The sequence below is a fragment of the Mastigoproctus giganteus genome, chromosome 10, assembly GCF_048544385.1.
Source record: "Mastigoproctus giganteus isolate SK-2022 chromosome 10, ASM4854438v1, whole genome shotgun sequence".
In the NCBI taxonomy this organism is placed as follows: Eukaryota; Metazoa; Arthropoda; class Arachnida; order Uropygi; family Thelyphonidae; genus Mastigoproctus; species Mastigoproctus giganteus.
In genome coordinates this window covers 228,061,717-228,081,342 of record NC_143584.1, presented here as the reverse complement: position 1 = coordinate 228,081,342, position 19,626 = coordinate 228,061,717, and the positions used below count along the sequence as shown (strand labels likewise).

The 19,626-nt window shown below is 41.0% G+C and overlaps 1 protein-coding gene across 1 annotated transcript in view; it reads right to left on the bottom strand.

The window, feature by feature from the left end:
• Positions 1 to 19,626, bottom strand: part of ric8a (ric8 guanine nucleotide exchange factor A) — a 257,931-nt gene that overhangs the window by 212,752 nt on the left and 25,553 nt on the right. Inside the window, exons 3-6 of the mRNA XM_090383331.1 lie at positions 16,567 to 16,815; positions 16,212 to 16,469; positions 10,189 to 10,316; positions 8,589 to 8,768 (exon numbers count right to left, since the gene is read on the bottom strand). Of these exons, the coding sequence (XP_090239457.1) occupies positions 8,589 to 8,768; positions 10,189 to 10,316; positions 16,212 to 16,469; positions 16,567 to 16,815 (815 nt within the window). The remainder of the gene's footprint in view (positions 1 to 8,588; positions 8,769 to 10,188; positions 10,317 to 16,211; positions 16,470 to 16,566; positions 16,816 to 19,626) is intronic.

Below are 19,626 nucleotides of genomic sequence, written 5' to 3'. Positions count from 1 at the left end.
GAGAGTGACCTTTCTACTTAAATGTGAGCTATTGAAGCCTTTACTTGAAATGGAAGTTCCTTTCCTTTCCTTTCCCATTTATAAATTCATCTGTTTTTCCTTAAAGTGTGAAATCCTGAGTTATTTTCTAAAACATTTTATTTTATTCTTATTTCTTCTCCTGGCACGGTTAAAATTTGCAATTCAGCTTTTTCCATCTCTCCAATTGCGCTTCTCCAAGCAAGTCCCACGTTTTAAGTTCGGTTATGCAACTAGGTAAACAGCCGAAATGAGTCTGGATGAACAATAAACATTTTAAAGAATCAGAAAGCAATGCCTTTAGCATCAATAGCCGATGAATGCGTACTATCCAAGAATCAATAAATTCTTTTACTGAATCAAAATTTTTAGCATAAAACGATGTAGCTAGTAACCATGTTTCCCATCTTGTGAGAACATTATCAGGTGGGAGAGGAAGAGTAGGTAAATTGCTGTTCTCGATAGGCGCTTCTGACAAAATCTTTTTTATATTAGAAACAATTTGGTTAATTTCGCCAAAATTCTCACGAATTACTACTGCCAACCTATGTAAGCCATGGGTTAAGCGAGTAACATGGGTAACACATTTGGATAAAAAACTTGTAACGCAGAAGCGGCTTTTATCATATACAAAGCAGCGTTACTAACAAAAATGTGGACTCTTTCGCTATGGGTCGATTCTGTCCACAATAACTACAAAGACTATTACAAAATCTTGCTATTGTAGAGTAATTCACCTTTTCGAGGTGAATCACAAACAAGCAAATACAGACACGATGGTTCTGGGTCTAATTTTTCGCACGTAAAATGTGCAATATAGCGACCACAAACGTCTATCATTTCGTCGAAGGACATCCAAATATAGTTTACTCGATTATCTTGACGAATTTCGAGAATAATGTCGTCATAAATAGCGTTAAGGTAATTCTTTTTCAAGGCAGATTCGTGCGTAATATTTTCATTTATACAATACTGTTTCAAAAATTGCTTGAAAGCTGTTTAACTTATTGAAAGAGATATTGCTGCGTACCAGGGCGAGACACAAATCCTTTGAAAATCACTTTTCTCTTCTTTTGAAGGCTTCCTTAAAGGTGACTGCTCTGGAAATAGTTCCTTTGCTTGGTCATAAAGTGTGATGCTGTTTTCATATATTTTTTTCCGTAATTGGCAATCCACGGTTCCACACGACGTTTTGTACAGATTTAATTTTTGACATGTTTCACAAAAACATTTCATGTGATGTAGTTGATAGCATGAGAACGAATAGTAAAATAGCATTAAAACTATGGGTTATTTACGTATTTATTTTATTTTCTTGCCTGCAAACCATCTGCCTGGTCACCGTCTAAAGTTTCAACTAAACTTGACGAAGGGAATTGCTGGCACTCGAGCCTCTGGGAGTCTTCAGCGTGGGAACTTTTATCCTTATAACTTCACTTCACTTCCTTTTCTTTTTTTTCTTTTTTTTTTTCGTCTTTTCTCGAGAAACCTATCATTCCTTTGCCCCTCCGTACTATCACTTTATCCCTTCAACCATCTGGCTGTCCTCCCCCCCCTCCTTTCATGCGAAATTCTCGTGGGCTGGCCTTTAATCTGACTTTGTCAGACTGAAAGAAGCTTGCCATTGATGTACTAGAAGAGATCCGCCTCCATGCGACACGGAGGGATGCCAGAAAGCTGCCTCCCAAGTGATCGCTGCTTCCTGGAAACAAACTAAATGGGGGGTCACGTAACACAAGCGACATACCAAAAAAGCATAGCAGTACAATAATTACAAAATAATAAACATAACTAACACAGCAAAGTAATAATTTTAGACCAGACTGAAGAGGCCTTTAAGAATTTCTCCAGTCTCCAAGTTGACACTAGAACCAGCTCCAAACGCTCTGGATATGCAGTAACATGCGGAAAAGGCCTACCTTCGTCGAAAGTCACGTCACCGGAAAATTCAGAAATATTTTCCGCACAAAAAAAAAAAAAAAAAAATGTTTCATGTGTTGGTTGTCAAGTGTTAAGCGCATCAGTGGCTTAGACCGTGTGTTCTGTGGTCGATTTGCTGTTTGCAGAACGAAAACTCCGTTTCCGAGAGGAGAACACCATGTTCCCCTCGCCTAAAACCGACTAACTCAGCCACGTCGTGTAAAGAGCCCAAAACGATTCTTCTCGTCATTGACGGGATTCGAATACGAGACTTTTTTTTATATTTATATATATATATTATTAATTAGCACATAGAGGATGATCCCAATTACAATGCGTAGTAAATTAAATAAATAATAAATAAAAATAAATTGATGGTATAAAAAAGAAAGAGAATAAAAAACTTAAACATTTATGGAAATAAACAGTAGTGAATTGAATAAGAGAACTGCAATCTGTAAAAGCATCTAATTCTAAAACGTTGATTAAATTTAATAATTTAAAAAGGGGACTAAAATGGGAACCGTAGTTGGTACGGGAAGACAAATAAAATAAGTGGTTCAGTCTGGTTGATGTGGAAGGGACGCCGCAGAAATTTATGAGGGTAAGGAGATCGGGTCAATTATTAATGATTTTGTGGAGAAATCGAAATCTGGCGATGGTTTCTTCTCTGGAATAGAAGGTGCAAGTGAGATAAATACGGCGAGTAACGGTCTTTATCCAAAACATTCCAAAGATTGATGCGGACTTCAAGAAGTTTATATTGGGGACAAATCTTACAGAAGACGTGTCATCAGGAAGGTTGCCTATGCGGTTCCAAGAGCAGTGATCCGGCAAGCACGACATTCTGATGACCATCGCGGTTTAAAAAAAAAAGACAAAAAAAAACATCTAAATACATATACAGTACTCTGTAAATAACTTTCTTTGTAATCTTCAGTTCAATATGTTAAACCCTTAGCATTTTTGCTGTTATGGGTATTGAGGAGAGGGCACCACTCCTCTATGTAATCCATTCTATTCACTGATTGCAATAAAGATATATTAATAAAAGAAAATATCACCATCTAGTTAAGCATTTGTTTAATAGCCTCCTCCTCCTCCTGAATTTTTTGAGGGAAATTATAAGCGGGTTCCGAGCGAGGAGACCAAATCATGGCCACAAAAATCAAGATGGGCAGAACTAGCGCAGTAAAGAACATTCTGTAAAGAGAAGAGTCTAGAGTTACAAAAGGTCTTTTTAACAGGCTAAGCATTTGAAAGCCTCTGAGTGATGTTTTTAAAAGTGGGCAACGAAACTGTCGTTAGGTGGAGATCACCAAGATCTTTATAGGGGATCTTTATACAGTTGACAGAGTAGTCATATGCCGTAAGACGAGTGTGAAGATCGGGAAAAGACATCACGCAGCATTTAGATAATGTTGATACAAAAGTTATTTTTAATGCAAAAACAGAAAATATTTAAAGCTCCTTGCAAAGATTGAAAGTGAGCGAAATTATTGACTACCATAAAAAAATTTAACATAATCAGCATATGCTAAAAAAAATAATAATAAAAAATAAAAAACAAACGTCAGAATGAATTCTTTAGGAAATAGGCTAGACCAAGATTACAAAGTAATGGGCCAAGAGAGGAACTCCACGGGACTAGTGTTGTGTGAAAAGAGAAGACTTTGTTCCATTGATTAAAACTTTATAGCTGCATTGGCTAAATAACTATGGTCCAAGTTAAAATGGGATCTCTGAATCCACAGAAAAACAGTTACTTACGTAAACTATGAGACACCGAGTCGAACGCTCCTGATATGTCTGTGTACAACCTCAAATGTGAGGCTGGCGTCTAGTTGCAGCAAAACAGTTTGCCAAAACAAAAGATTGGATGTGACTGAACCGCGGTGCCTAAATCCGCGTTGGCGTGGCATAAGAAGAGACTTTGCGAAACCGGAAAGTTTACAGCAAACAGCGCGATTTTCGCAAGCCAATTTAATTCTTGGTAGAATCTTCTGCCATTTTTATAAAGAGGGAGAATAAACCCAGACTTGAAGGGGGATAAATTCCACTGGCTAAATATTGATTAACTAAGCGAAGAACATAAGGACAGAGCACACGGATTGCTCTTTTCCAGAATATATGAGGAATTCCATCAGTTCCCTGCGAGTAGTCTTTTTTCAAGTGCTCAACACCAGCAATGAGATCAGGCTCTTCAATTTGGACCGCAGAGATAACATCGTTACACGTAAATAGAGAGGAATCATAATTAGTGATGTCGTGAACGTTCTAGAGAGATTTATAATATTCTGAGAATTCGTGGGCAATTTCAGCGACATCTGTAATAATGTGGTCAGCAAGCTTTAATGACAAGATCGTAACTGTAGTCGAAGATCTCATATTGTTGACCATATTCCAAAATGGTCTAAGGTCATAAGGTATGTTCGTGTCAGACGGCACCTGGGATTTCTTCCATCTCAGCGTGTGTTTCACTGTATCGAGGACAGTACACTGTCAAGCCAGAGACTTGAAAGTGTGTGGGTCGTGTCTGTGCAGTGTGATATGTTGTGCCCATTGTTTATCCGGCTAATTGGCCGCCAGGCCCCTAGTGGGGCCCGACGTTGCCCATACCCTGCCACGTGGAGGCTAGCCGGGTGTATCCAGTATCACAACAATTTGCTCTGGCATCCTGCCACATAGTTTCCTGGGATTTCAGTGGCCAGGGCCTATTTAAAAAAAAAAAAAAAAAGTTTATGCATTTGACATTAATGCTTAATGGGATTGCTGTTAGGAAATCGCTGGTTAGGGTTGAACACTAAAGAGATGTGTTAAAGGCCAAATAGGTAGGGCAAAATTTTGATGTTATTAAATTTAGACATGTAACGCTAGATAAAAGCTGATAGTGTTAGATATCTTAGAGATTTGCACAAAACCGGTAGAATTTAGATGTTGGTTATAATTTGGCGGCATTTTTAAGGGGTGTACTAGGTCGATTTAGTGAGAGAGAGAGGAGGGGGAGGAGATTGAAGACTGGGGAGGAAACAGATAGAAGAATAGGGACGGATAGAGTAGGCATCCCCAAAGAGGTCAGTGGAGACGAGCCCCACCAGGCGAAATATGGGGGGTAGACAGGGAGGAGAGGAGACAGAGATCCGTCTCCTCCATTCCCTGCCCGGGGATGGGTTTTAAAGGGAACCAGGTTAGAGCACCCAGTTCGGATCGCCAATGGCGTGTTGGCAGCAAAGCCGCAGAATGTCTTCGTCGGTGTCATGTCCAAGGAGTGTCGAATCCGGTATGAAGGTCCAGCTGCCCATCCCCCTCTGGGAGTGGGATATGTTAGCTGGCAATGGGGAACCTACCAGGTGAAGGGGGGGAGACACACACATTTACTTCATTCGTAATGTGCATTCTCACTCTACTTGCATTCTTTTTTTTTTATTTTTATTTTATTTATTTATTATTTTTATTTTTTTATTATTATTTATTTATTTTTTTTATACTTTTTTCTTATTGTATAATTTTTTTATATATATATATTTTTTTTAAATTTATTTATTATTTTATTTATTTATTTTTTGTTTTATTTCACTCAACTCATTCATCTTTTTCTCACACACCAGGAGGGGATGCAATGATGGGTAGCGTAAATTTAAATACTAATTAAAACCAGGGTTAGTGTGTACTTAACTTAGCATTTGTGGTTTGTGTTCTTTTCTCTCACGCTTGCACTTTTATTCATTCTTCTAGCTCTCATCTCATTTATTCGACTCTTTCTTTCTGCACTGCACTCTCTGGGCACCGCAACTTACTGTTATTCTTCAGTTGTGGTGCAGGCCTAGCTGCAAGGTTTTTTTTTTTTTTGCAGGCCAGGGGAGAATGCAGTGATAGTGTTTATGTGGTTTGTAAATGTTTGTTGGTACAGTATATATAAAGTAATGTAAGTTATTTTTAACTTTGTATTCTTTCGGCCAATTACATTTGCTCTTCTGCTCACTCCCATTCACTTTCTCTGCATGCATTCCCATCCTCCTCCCCTACATTGGTTTGGGGCCCCAGGTTCCTACACATGGCATGGTAGTCATGGGGAGTTTTGTTATGTCAGGTTTCTGTCAGGGTGCAGAATACTGCTACCCTAACAGTTTTTAAGTCATCATCTGGGCGTGGTGGGAAACTTGGGCAATTTTACTATTGATTATTGTTTAACTGCTGGGGGGGGCTGAATTGCCATTCTTTGCATTGCTCTGCGCATTTCGAAAACTTTCTGTGTGAAAGATGTAAAAGCTTTATAATTTTGCTCTTCTATGATGAAGAGATGTTCTTCTCCCCTGGGAAGGGGACCAATCTGTGCTATTAGCTCTGTTCTGGGGATGTCATATATTATACATTCATAGAGAATGTGTGCCCAGTCTTCACTTTCGCCACAGGTGCAGTTTGGGTCATCGGTCAGGCCTAAGGAGGTTAGTTTCGCCTTTAGGGAGCCGTGCCCTGTCAATATAAATGTTGTAAAAAGTCCAGGGGCATACCACTTAGGTGGCTTTGGGCTAACCATTGACACCAGTGGCAGAAACCGTTTGGTGACCAGACCTCTGGTTTCCTGCTCCCACTTTGTTTGCCATAGCTCGTGGAGCTTTGTGGCTATTCTTTTTCTTTCATCATTGAACGTATTGGTTGTATCAAGGGCTATCCCCAGAAATTCTGTGGGTATGCCCTTTTTAAATCTATAATATAAGCCTCTTTTGGCTACTTCCAGGTAAAGTGGGAGAGTTCCGGCCAGCAACTGTAGTGCAGGTGTGCTTACTGTGCGACATGCTCTGGTAATAGTGAGTAGTATTGTCCTTTGTATCGATTCTAATTTATTCCTATTTCTTACTATGGCCGAGCGGATGAACCACGCACCGGCTCCATAGGTGATAACAGGTAGGAATATTGCACGGTATATGATTGTCAGAGTCTTTCTTTTGAGTCCCCAGTCTGCTCGACTGATCCTGGCAATCATACCTGCATAATTTCGCACTTTCTTCGCCAAGTAGATCAAATGGGGGTAAAAAGTTAATTTTGAATCAAAGACCACTCCAAGATATTTTAGTTCTGTTACCATTTTTATAGTGATTGTGTTAATTTTGATTTGTGGACGTCTTCTTATGTCCAAATTACCTTTTAGAAGTATTTGTTTGGTTTTTTCAAGCGATATTTTGAGGTCTAAGGTCATTCCGATGAGTAGCGCTGGTGATGACAGAGGAAATATAACCCTTATAAAGACTATTTTTTCACACACGGCTCTTATTTCTTTGAACCTATGAAAAGCGGAAGTAGGTATATGGCTTTATGATCAAATTGAATTATGTTAGGAATCACTTCCGGCTTAATGAATTCGTTCCAAAAAACTAAGTGCAAGCATTTTAAACCCTGAGTGAAAAAAAAAATCGATACTGATACAAGCTGAGTTTTGTTGTCGTGTTGACGGGCTGGAGAGAGGCTGAATCCAGAAGATGAGGAGGTGAGATAAATTCGCGGGAGATTAAAATAATGACGTGAGCAGATGACGAGATTTCAGTTATAAGATTGTCTAAGCTGCGGTCAAGATCCGAAACAGCAGAATGTAAAACGGGGAGAAGATAAAGCGACTTTTAAAAGAAGCAACACAAAACTAGATTTTTTGAATTCCTTCGACATGGCGAAAGTACCTGAACTAATTAATTTCAAACTGCGATACCAAAGGAGAAGAACACCTCCGCCATGACTTTCTCGGTCACAACGAATCGCTGAGTATAGTAGGATCCTGTAAAAGTAAGTTCTTAATCTGATTCTTGGATTCGGTGAAAGCGTTGAGATTGATTGTCCGGAGCAGGAATAGCCCACGTTTCGTTCGTCTTTGATCATGTTCACCTACAAGAACGCTTTCAACTCCAGCTTGAAGGGGGGGGGGGATGAAGTGAGAGAGAAGAGTTAGAATGTACGCTCGCCAAGAATTGCAAGCATTATAATTTAGCTTCATTTTTTTGCATTCTTCACAGCAGAGCAGGGAAAGCAAAATATACCTCGACAAGAAACACTGATGACATAGTCCGATGTTTGAACATTAAAAACTTAAGAAAACGGTGGCTATGTACAGTGTGCTGCCCTCGAGGGAATACTGTTTCATATGCTGGAATTGTCAAACTAGCCTTTCATGACAACACGGTGAACAGGTTCAAGAACTTTATTCTAAAATCTTTAATCAGGGAGTTACTCGTATGCAAGAAATAGTTTTTCAACAAATTCTGTTCATTTCCTTAGAGAATATTTTTATCATACGGTCATCTCGAGTCGATATAATGAACAATTTATAGCTACACAGTCCGTTCTCATCGGATTTGGAATGATTATTTCGTGTGGAATTTTTAATGTGCAGGAATATCCACATTCGGCTGAAGAAGTGAAGCGATAATCACATTTACTGTTTTGCAAATCAATTGCGGCTATGAAAATTGTCCACGTGTCTGAAAATGCTACTGAATGCACAGGGATCATGTCTTCGCACGAATAACATTTCCCGTGCTTCACGACAGCTATGTAACGCAAAATATTTCAATAGATGTAAGAAAACTAAAAAGACTTTAACAATAATAATGTACTTATCAAAAAATGGCTGCAATTACTGCATTTTTCCCTTTATTGTGTACCTTCTTCGCCTTTCCTTTTCGTTGTGATTCTCTCGTCCATTGAATGGGACAAAATAACGCATACTATCCAAAGGTCCAACATATTGAGCCATTTGGCCTTCACCGGGCACAGTTAACCTCTGAACTCCGCCAGTCATATCCAGCGACATTTCACCAGCGTTCGGAGTATTGTGCGGGGCCCTAAACAGGGAGAAAAGAAATCAGCAGATGCATAAAAAGACCTTAACAACCGGAAGGAAGATTTTTAATAAAAGCTGCTAAATACTATTTTTATTGAAATATTTGATTTATCTGAGAACACCATGACATAAACCAATGAGCCAAAACATTATGACCAACGAGTCATTATGCAAATCGAAGCAACTGCAGATGAATAACGGCGCATGCTCGGGTCCGGACACGGTATAAAAAACACCTGATACTGAGCTCCGTTAATCAGTGCTACTCTTGTTCTTCAGATGGGAAAGGCTAAATTTTAATGACCAGACGACTGGGTCGGAGCATATCCGAAACGACACAGCTGGCGGGATGTTCATGGTCAGCCGCGGTTGGTACCTACCGAAAGTGGTCCAAGGAGGGGAAACCCACGAACCGCCGGCGGGGTGTTGAACGACCACGGCTCATCGATGCTCGAGGTGAGCGAAGGCTCTCCTGGATGGTACGTAGAAACAGTAGGGCGACTGTAGCGCAACTCGACGGTAATTGGAATGCTGGTGATGGGAGTAATGTGTCACAACACACACAGTACATCGAACCCTGCGTAGCGATAGGCCGCTTCGAGTGCCCATGCAAACCACGGTTCACCAGCGATAGCACCTACAATGGACACGCGAGCATCGAAACTGGACCTTGAGTGATTGGAAGAAGGTCGCTGGTCTGACGAATCACGTTTCCTGTTGCACCATGTGAACGGCCGGGTACGTGTGCGTCGTTTACCTGGGGAAGTGATGGCGCCTGGATGCACTGTGGGACGAAAGCAAGCCAGTGACGGCAGTGTCATGCTTTGGGCGATGTTCTGCTGGGATACCCTGGATCCAGTTATCCATGTGCCGGGCACTCTGACGTCTACCACCTACCTAAACATCACTGCTGAACAGGTACATCCTTTCATGGCAACAGTCTTCCCCTCTGGAGGTGCAGTCTTTTAGCAGGATAATGCACCATGCCACACCCCCCCCCCTGGATTGTTCGAGACTTGTTCGCGAAACATAAGGAAGACTTCCAGGTATTGCCCTGGCCTTCAAAATCCCCAGACATCAATCCCATCGAGCATCTGTGGTTTGTGTTGGAACAGCATCTCCAATCTGCAGCATCTCAACCACAGACCTTACAGGAGTTAAAGGATCTGCTGGTTACGTGTTGGTACCAGATACGACGATACATTTAGAAATCTTGTAGCGTCCATGCCTCGCCGGGTACAGGCTATTTTGCCTGCACGTGGAGGACCAACATAATATTAGTTAGGTGGTCATAATGTTTTGGCTGCACGTGGAGACCATCATATTAGTTGGGTGATCATAATGTTTTGGCTGGTGTAAGTCATGTCATTCAAAGATAAATGAAATGTTTGATGTTAGAAAATCTGATAACAAAAACTAACCGTGGATATTCCGGTGAGGAATTCTGTCCTTCTTCTCCACTACTATTCAAAGACACACTCGAGCTAATTGATGCCGTTCCGATATTTGTAGTGGAAACTACAGGCGTACCAAAGACTCCCTGTGAAGACTGAGTGTAAAAAAATATATATAATAAATAATAACAAAGTAAGAAAACCAAACATCATACTATTCATACTACGTATAAAAAGTATTTTCAGTATAAATAAATCAGCATTATGATAGGCACAAAATTACATTTAATGTAATAACAAGAATAACATGTAACACCATGTAATAACAAATGAAGCACACCATTACAAGCGACTCATGTTTTTTTAAGTTACTCGTTTGGAATCTTCAAGATGCTTGGCAGAAAAATTGTTTAAACAGAAAAATGAAACCGTTCTTATACTTATATTTCTCTCCTCGGATTTCATCTAAAGCCAGCTTTATTCTTTTGAACTACAAGTAACTCGTAGGGTGAATGATGTACCACTATTTTTCATGGGCAGGAATGATTTCAAAGTATGGTAACGATGAAAATCATTTCCAGGGAAACATTAGCGCACTTCAAAACAGTGTGGTAAACAGAATATTGTTATTTTTGTGGTACCGCATATCCTGTGTATGCCATCGCATGAACACAAGCGCACAACTCTGGTTGGCCTGAATGTGAAACGTCAGCAAGCAGTTAACAGGCAATAAAACTCTCGTTTGACACTGGAAAGCCATCTCAAACTAAATCATCCAATGAAGTTCACCAATTTAAAAAGTTTCTGCAGTGTTTCACTAATCGTGAGGTGCTGAAAGCTTGCTGGACAGATATCGCCTTCGAATATATAAGCTGTTACACACATATTTGAAAATGGAGGTTAATATTTTGCACACATTGGTTTAGTTTTAATACAATTAATGTAAAGTTACTACATATCGAACGACCAAACAATAAAGATCGGGAAAAAACGCCTTACAGAGCACAATAACTATAATAACTATCACTCAGGGAAATGGAAAGCGAAAAACACCTGGGGGTAATTGGGCAGTCAAATATGAAGTTCTCTGAGCAGTGCAGACGGGTTGCCAGGGTAGGTTATGGAGTCTTGTCATTGATATATAGGAATTTTGCTAGCAAGGAAAAGGAGGTGATTATCTCGTTATACAAGGCAATGGTCAGGCCACACCTAGAGTACTATGTACAGGTCTGGAGGACTCATTTTAGGAAGGATGTAGAGTTGCTAGAACGAGTACAAAGAAGGGTAACAAGATTGTGAGGGGAACAAAGGGGTACTCTTACCAAGTAAAGCTTAAGTTCTGCAAATTGCAGCGCCTGGAGAGTAGGCACCTGCGAGGTGATTGAGGTGTATAAGGCCTTGAATAGGTTGAGCAAGCTGAATGCTGATGTGATTCTTCCTCTTCCTCAGATTAAGAACCTGAGACGGCACAGATTCAAATTGAGAAAAGACAGTTGTAGAATAGATGTGCTGAATTTTGCCTTTAGCCAGCGGGGAGTTGATTGGTGGAACAAACTTCCATCCTTTGCTGTGGAAGTTGATAGCCTAAATAAATTTAAGGCTGAGCTGGACAGGCATTCCGAACGAATGGAAGGGTGAAATGGGAGGGGTTTTTTTTTTTTTTTGGCTGATGTTGCATAAGCTTGCTTTCTTGCATGTATGCCTTTGCTAATGCTAATGCAATAGAAAGCTCAGTTAAATATAAATTAGAACGAGAATCAGCTTAAAATTGTATATGGGCAAGTAGGAATGAATTGTTTACATGATAAACGCAGTTCATAAATATCAATTAATATAAGAATTGTTCAAATGAAAGCACCAACATTCAATGTTCCTAAATGTTTGGTCTTTATAGGTAAAAGGTAAAGGTAAAGTGCAGCCATTATCAACCCACTGCAGGATGGAAGCCTCCTCAACAATTCATGCTGAGTGTAGTTGTTTCAGAGCCCAGGGTTTCCCCCATTAGCTGCTTTTATACTTCTTGTGGTGAGCTTGCGCGAAATCCGGTCATGTGCGTGTAGTGTTTGTGCTCTGTTCCGTCCTCATGTTGTGTGACCGGCGCCTGGCATCTTACCAAAAATCCCATCCTGGTATCAGGATCAGTAGACAAAACATGCTCGTCAGGGACATTCCTGTCTTCTTTGAGGAAAGAGTCCAAAGGTAATGGAGCAAAATTCACCCCATCACACTCCGTTAAAAGGGCAAGATTCAGTATTAACAAATATACCATCAATAGCATGTCCAGGTTGGTTTCAACAGTGCACCAGACAATACAAATCCAAAAGGAAAATCCACTGGAGTATAACTAAAAATTAAGATTATTACTAAAAACATCATCACTCCTACACCACGCAAAATCAATAATACAGTTTATTAAGCCACTCGCCCAAACCACTATACATAAGGCATTAGCATTAGTTGAGGCATGTGATGCAAGAAAGCAAGCTTATACAGCAGAAGCCAAAAAAAAAAAAAAAAAAAACCCTTCCCATTTCACCCATCAGGTCACTCCAAATGTTCGTCTAGTTCAGCCTTAAATTTAGTTAAGCTATCAACTTCCACAACAACAGATGGAAGTCTGTTCCAGCAATCAACTACCCACTGGTTAAAGGCAAACTTCCGCACATTTATTCTACAACTGTCTTTCCTCAATTTGAATCTATGCCTCCTCAGGTTCTTAATTTCAGCAAGCAGAAGTATCCCATCAGCATTGAGACTGCTCAAACAGTTCAAGGCCTTATACACCTCGATCAGATCACTTCGCAGGTGCCTAGTCTCCAGATGCTGCAACTTGCAGAACTTAAGCCTTTCTTCGTAAGCGCACCCCTTTGTTCCTCTCACCAATCGGCATTTCTCTGTACTCGTTCTAGCAACTCTACATCCTTCCTAAAATGAGGCCTCCAGACCTGTATATAGTACTCAAGGTGTGGCCTGACCATTGCATTATACAAAGGGATAATCACCTCCTTGTCTCTGCTAGCAAAATTCCTATTTATCATTGACAAAACTCCATGACCTGCTCTGGCAGCTCTTATGCACTGCTCAGAGAACTTCATATCTGATTGCACAATTACCCCCAGGTATTTTTTATTCTCCACCTCTCTGAGTGTAGTACCACACAGTTGGTACATTTCTCTTGGGTTACTGCTATCCATATGGAGTACTTTTCATTTTTCAATGTTAAACTTCAGTTGCCATTTCTCAGCCCGTCTGCCTAACTGTTCTAGATCCTGTTGCAGTAGCATACTGTCATTAACAACCCTGCCAACCTTTGTATCATCTGAAAACTTGGACATTAAGCCTGATATACCTTCATCGATATCATTGACAAATACACAAAACAACAATGGACCCAGCACTGAACCCTGGGGGACTCTGGTAATAACATTATTCCACGTAGAGCAGTGTCCGTTTATTACCACTATCTGTCGTCTCCCACTCAACCATTCCTTTATCCATTGCGATAACTTGCCCTTAATGCCATACCGCTCCAATTTGTACAGCAGTCTTCCATGTGCAACAGTATCAAAAGATTTCCTGAAATCCAAATTTATGATATCAAACTTATTTTTTGCATCCAGTTCCATTGTGGCCACAACATAATATCCAATCAAATTGGTCAGACCAGCCAAGACGTCGAATTTACAAACCCAATCTGTGTCTGAATTATTACTTCTGACTCGTATAGGTGATCCTGTATCATCTCCTTAACCAGTGACTCCATTATTTTCCCCGCAACAGAAGCCAAACCCACAGCTCTATAATCACCCGTGGCGCCTCCGTAGCCAGATGGGCAGGAGCAGCACACACGCTTCTTGATTAGACCGGGGTTCAAGCCCGCGAGCACCAAATACGGAGGATGCGGAAAGGTCAGGGAATGACCACCGCATATCCCCGGAGCAATATGGTCTTAGTTGCTAATTCTCCTAAAAAAACCAAAACAAACAAATAACCACCCGCTTCACCCCCGTGAATTGGGGGAATTTCAGGTATCTTAACGATTCTAAGGTAACATTTCATAAGATACCTGAAACGTCACCCCCATGTATAGCAGTTCAGGAGACCAGCTTAATAATCGACTATCTCACGCGGCACAAGAGCGGCAATATTTTTAGTAATAATCTTAATGGAAAACAACCACGTAACGTCTTTCCCTAACTATATTAGACCACTGGAGTATTATATTATACTAAATTAATATCAATTTATTTACAAAGAATTATATAAATAAATAAATTATTTGTTTATAATCCGAGACGAGACATATGGGACAAAGGAATTTACGCGATGCAGATCACAAGAATATTGCCATATTTTGTGGCAGAACGTGTCTTCAAATGCGCATCATGCATATATCTGTACTTGTATTCACCACTCGGCTACAGTCTGCTTGATTCATACAATACCAACAATAACATTTACTGCTTTCACTACCTCTTCGTGGGATTTTCCTACATGGCGAACCAGCCTCATAACTGCTACGTTAATAGCAGGGCACAATGTGCTGGTCATTTCTCCACAGATCTGTGCAACCTGAATAAGGCACATCGTGCCTTATTCAGGTTGCGCAGATCTGTGGAAAAATGACCACCCATATGGTGTTTGCCCGACTTGTTCTCCTCAGAGTCTGCGCGAGTAGCACAGTGCTATCGCCACCGTCCCTACATCAGATGGAAAAGGCCCGAGTTAAAAAATTCCACTATAGTTCCTCCCATTGATGACGCGAGGAACTATAGTGAAATTTTTTAACTCCATAGCTGAGTTAGTCGGTCTCAAGCGTAGCAAGGTTTTTTCCCACAGAAACTGGGTTTTTTTTCGTAAGACAGGTGGAAGTTTGTTCCAGTAATTAACTACCTGCTGGCTAAAGGCAAACTTCTGTACATCTATCCTACAGCTGTCTTTCCTCAATTTCAATTTATACTCTCTCAGGCGATTATTCTGAGCAAGAGAAAGAATCCCAGCAGCACTGACATGCTCAAACCATTCAAGGTTTATACACCTCAATCAGATCACCTCGCAGGTGCCTAGCTCCAGACACTGTACTTTGCAAAACTTAAGCCTTTCTTCGTAAGAGCAACCCTTTGTTCCATTCACTAATCTTGTTGCCCTTCTCTGTATTCGTTCCAATAGCTCTACATCCTTCTTAAAATGAGGCCTCCAGATCTGTATACAGTACTCAAGGTGTGGCCTGACCATTGCCTTACACAAGGGGATGATCACCTCTTTATCCCTTCTAGAAGAATTCCTGTATATCGTTCACAAGACACCATGAGCTACTCTTGCAGACCGTCTGCACTGCCTGCTCAGAAAAGTTCATATCTGCCTGCACAATTACCTCCAGGTCCTTTTCACTCTGTGCCTCTGTCAGTGTAGTACCACAGAATTGATACGTTACTCTGGGGTTACTGCTTCCCATATGTAGTACTTTACACTTGTCAATGTTAAACGTCAGTTGCCATCTACTCAACTTTTCTAGATCCTGTTTCAGCAGCGTACTGTCATTAGTGTCATTAAGAACCCTGCCGACCCTCGTATCGTCTGCAAACTTGGACATTAAGCCTGATGTACCATCATCAATATCATTAATGAATACAGAAAACAACAACGGACCCAAACACTGAACCCTGGGGATCTCCACTAATAACATTAGCCCACGAAGAGCAGTGTCCATTGATTCTGGACACTTCTCTTCCAAATAAATACATGAGTAGATGTAATCATTTACGGGGGAACCTAATATCATAATTTTTTTTTGTTCTCTTCAGAAATTTCACTTGGAGGTGCTCCTTATATGAGTAATGTAAAATGGCATTAGAGCACACTGCGCAAATGAATCCACTCTGTGCACTTCGCAACCACCACCACATAAAATCTACACTCTTCTGTATCTATATATACATCCGTTCATAGAATCAAAGCAGCCCCCACCCACTATTCATTCATTAGAACAACCATTGCCCAATAAAAAAGCCAATGAAACAATTAGCATATGAAACAGTGATTATACTTACTTGTGCGTAGGGAGACCACGGAGATGCCATGTGCTGAGCGGTGGGAGTGGAGCCTATGTGAGCTCTAGGGTGACCTATTGGTAGCGAGGGATGTGGAAATGATGTACTCAAAGGATTGGCGATTCCAGAAGTACTATAAATAGTAGGCGTGCGATGCAACTGATATGGTGTTGGTACTATTGCTAAAGGTGTCGAGGAGTTGGTCAAAGCTGGATTCTGGAAATGCGAGATACGTGGAGTCTCGAAATGGCCCGAATGCTAAAAGAACAGAAAATAAAGATAAAACAGTGGCATTTCGCTTTTATTAAAAACAGAGATTAAATGTATCAGGGACTAGGTGCAGAAGAAAACTTACCATGGCCACGTGTTGTGATTGATCACGTGTCGTCAAAGGCGTGTAGGTCAAATCTTTGGATTCGTTTTCAATGGAGGAGCCTTCTTGGTGTTCGACATAATGAGTTCTGCTGTGAATGGCATCATCTCTTCCAGGAGCTTCGCATTTAATCACAGTTTCAGGGTTCCCGCTAATAAAGGGCGTTGGAGTTCCAATTCCATCACCTTGTCCATTACACTGAATATCTATAACCTGTGCACCTTCCAGAACCTGAAATTATGCATCAACGGAATTTACGGAACAAGTGAGAGTAATTATCTGTATAGTACCATAGATTATTTAAATATATAAAATGATTCCCAATACTTGTTCTTTCTTAAGATAAAATTTTACCTAAATAATGGTTGCTACAAGGTCCTCTTTCAATGCAACATGCAAGAATGCCATAACTAAAACGGATATACCTAGGGCATTTCCGATATGGGTCATGACTTCTCGTTTGTGTAGCTTGTGGCATGTATTTTGAGTCCAGTGTAGTAGACAAACTCAACTGGCGAGTCATTTCTTTGCACCTGATGTAACGAGTGTACTGATGTCAAATTGAAACATGGTACATTACTAGAAGAATTTGAGTGACTGAAGAAACGAGTGCTTACCCTAGAAACAAATGTAACTTGAGAACTCGTCAGGAACTCAAGTATCTCTTGACCTGTCAAGTGATGCTCCTCCGATTCGAGTCCAAGAAAAGAACAGTGAAGTGCATACTTCCCTGGTTGAAGGAGATTTAGTTTTATTTAGTTTTAGAAACGGTAACATCTTTTGTAATGACAAGTATACCAGAACTAGGGTGTGTTTGCCGAGAGTAACAATTGATGATGCTACCAACCGACTGTCAGATTTTAAGGGAAATAAAGAAAGCTTATTCTTCATGTGGGTATTAACGAAGGTAAACGAACACGACCTGACCATTTGTTGAATATACAGTGTGTTTCAGTTAAACGTTTCAGAACTTCTAAGAGGGGTAGGGTACATCCTGACAACTCGAAATCATATAGCAATGTGGGGTCGGAAATGCTTTCCTGAAGCGGTGTTGTACACAGAAGCACCATAAAGAAAAGAGACCGTAAGTGAGAAATCGTTTTAATAATACATGAAAAGAAGCAAAAGGTACATGGATTAAAGTAAGTGTTCGAAGTTTCTTCCACGGGCTACAATGCACGCCTCACATCTCCGACGCATGGACATCCGAACATTCTGGAATACTCCAGGCGAATTTCGAATTTCTTCGGCAGCTACTGCGATTCTTGCAACCAGCTCCTCAGCATTGTCAACAGGGTGTCATAAACTAGCGATTTCATATGACCCCAGAAATAAAAATCAAGACATGATAGGTCGGGTGACCGAGCAGGCCAACGCACGGGACCACCACGTCCGATCCACTGTTGACCAAATGTGACATCCAGGTAGTTACGAACATCTCCGCTATAATGGGCAGGGGCTCCATCGTGTTGGAACCACATTGTCTGTTGCGTCGATGCAGAAATCTGTTCATCTCTCAAAAGTTGTGGCAATACTTGCTGCAGAAAGATCAAGTAGATAGGTCCGGTTAGACGACACGGTAACAGGTAAGGTCCGATGAGGTGATCTCCCATAATACCGGCCCATACATTGACCGAAAATCGAATCTGTGCTGCACGACGTCGTATTGCATGCGGGTTCTCGACCGCCCAGATATGGTCGTTATGCGTGTTGAAAATTCCTTCCCTTGTGAAGGATGCCTCATCGGAAAACAACACTTCAGCAGGAAAAAGGGGATTTGTAGCACATTTTCCAAGGTACCACTGTGCGAAAGCAATACGAGGTGCATAATCCTCCGGTTGCTGTGTCTGGACACGCTGCACGTGAAACGGATGCATGTCTTGTTCTCGGAGAATCCTCCAGACGCTGCAATGGGAAACCCCGACTGCGTTTGCTAGACTTCGTGTACTCGTTTCCCCTGTACATGCTGCAGCACATTCTGTTCGACGGCTGGAGTCCGTGCTGTTCTTACCCTGTCCCTGTCAGCTCTTTCAAATGAACCTCTCTCAGCTAACCTCTGGTGCAGTCTTGCAAAGAAATTATGACTGGGAATACGCCTCGTCGGATATCGTTCCGCGTACAAATGCTGTGCGGCTGGCCCACTACAATTTGCAGCCCCGTACACCAAATGCATATCGGCTAACTCTGCGTTCGTGTAATCATCCATCCTACTAACTTGGCGTTCTTGTTCAAGAAATTCGAAATTCGCCTGGAGTATTCCAGAATGTTCGGATGTCCAGGCGTCGGAGATGTCAGGCGTGCATTGTAGCCCGTGGAAGAAACTTCGAACACTTACTTTAATCCATGTACCTTTTGCTTCTTTTCATGTATTATTAAAACGATTTCTCACTTACGGTCTCTTTTCTTTATGGTGCTTCTGTGTACAACACCGCTTCAGGAAAGCATTTCCGACCCCACATTGCTATATGATTTCGAGTTGTCAGGATGTACCCTACCCCTCTTAGAAGTTCTGAAACGTTTAACTGAAACACCCTGTATACACGACCATGCCGAAAAATATTGCCAGTTAGGTCAGAATGTTTATATGTCTGCAATTCTGTCTAGATGGGTTAGGAGGGATTATAAGCTGAAAGCCTTTTGGATTAACTTAAGACTTGAGGATCTCTGCGTGGCTGGCACTTGTAAGTAGAAGGAATCTATTTTGTAGGGACGGTATTCAATTGAACAAAGGTGGTGCAAGGGTTTGCTAATATCATTGAAGATTCCTTAAGAGTTCAGGGAAACAGCTAGTTAGAGGGAGTAAGTAGGGTAATATACTTGCATTTTCTGATGATATGGGTCAAAGTAATGCTTGCACACATCTCAAGAATTCTTGTTTATTGACGGTACAAACGATGTTGGCAAGATTTTCTGAGTGTGGTAACGCTTCATGAGTGGGAAGATAAAGCTAGGGACACAAGCCAAAGTAATTTCAGAGGGTGTGTCAGGGTAGGGTAATAAATAATAGAAGAATACTTAATCTTAACTGTGCCTACAGTAATC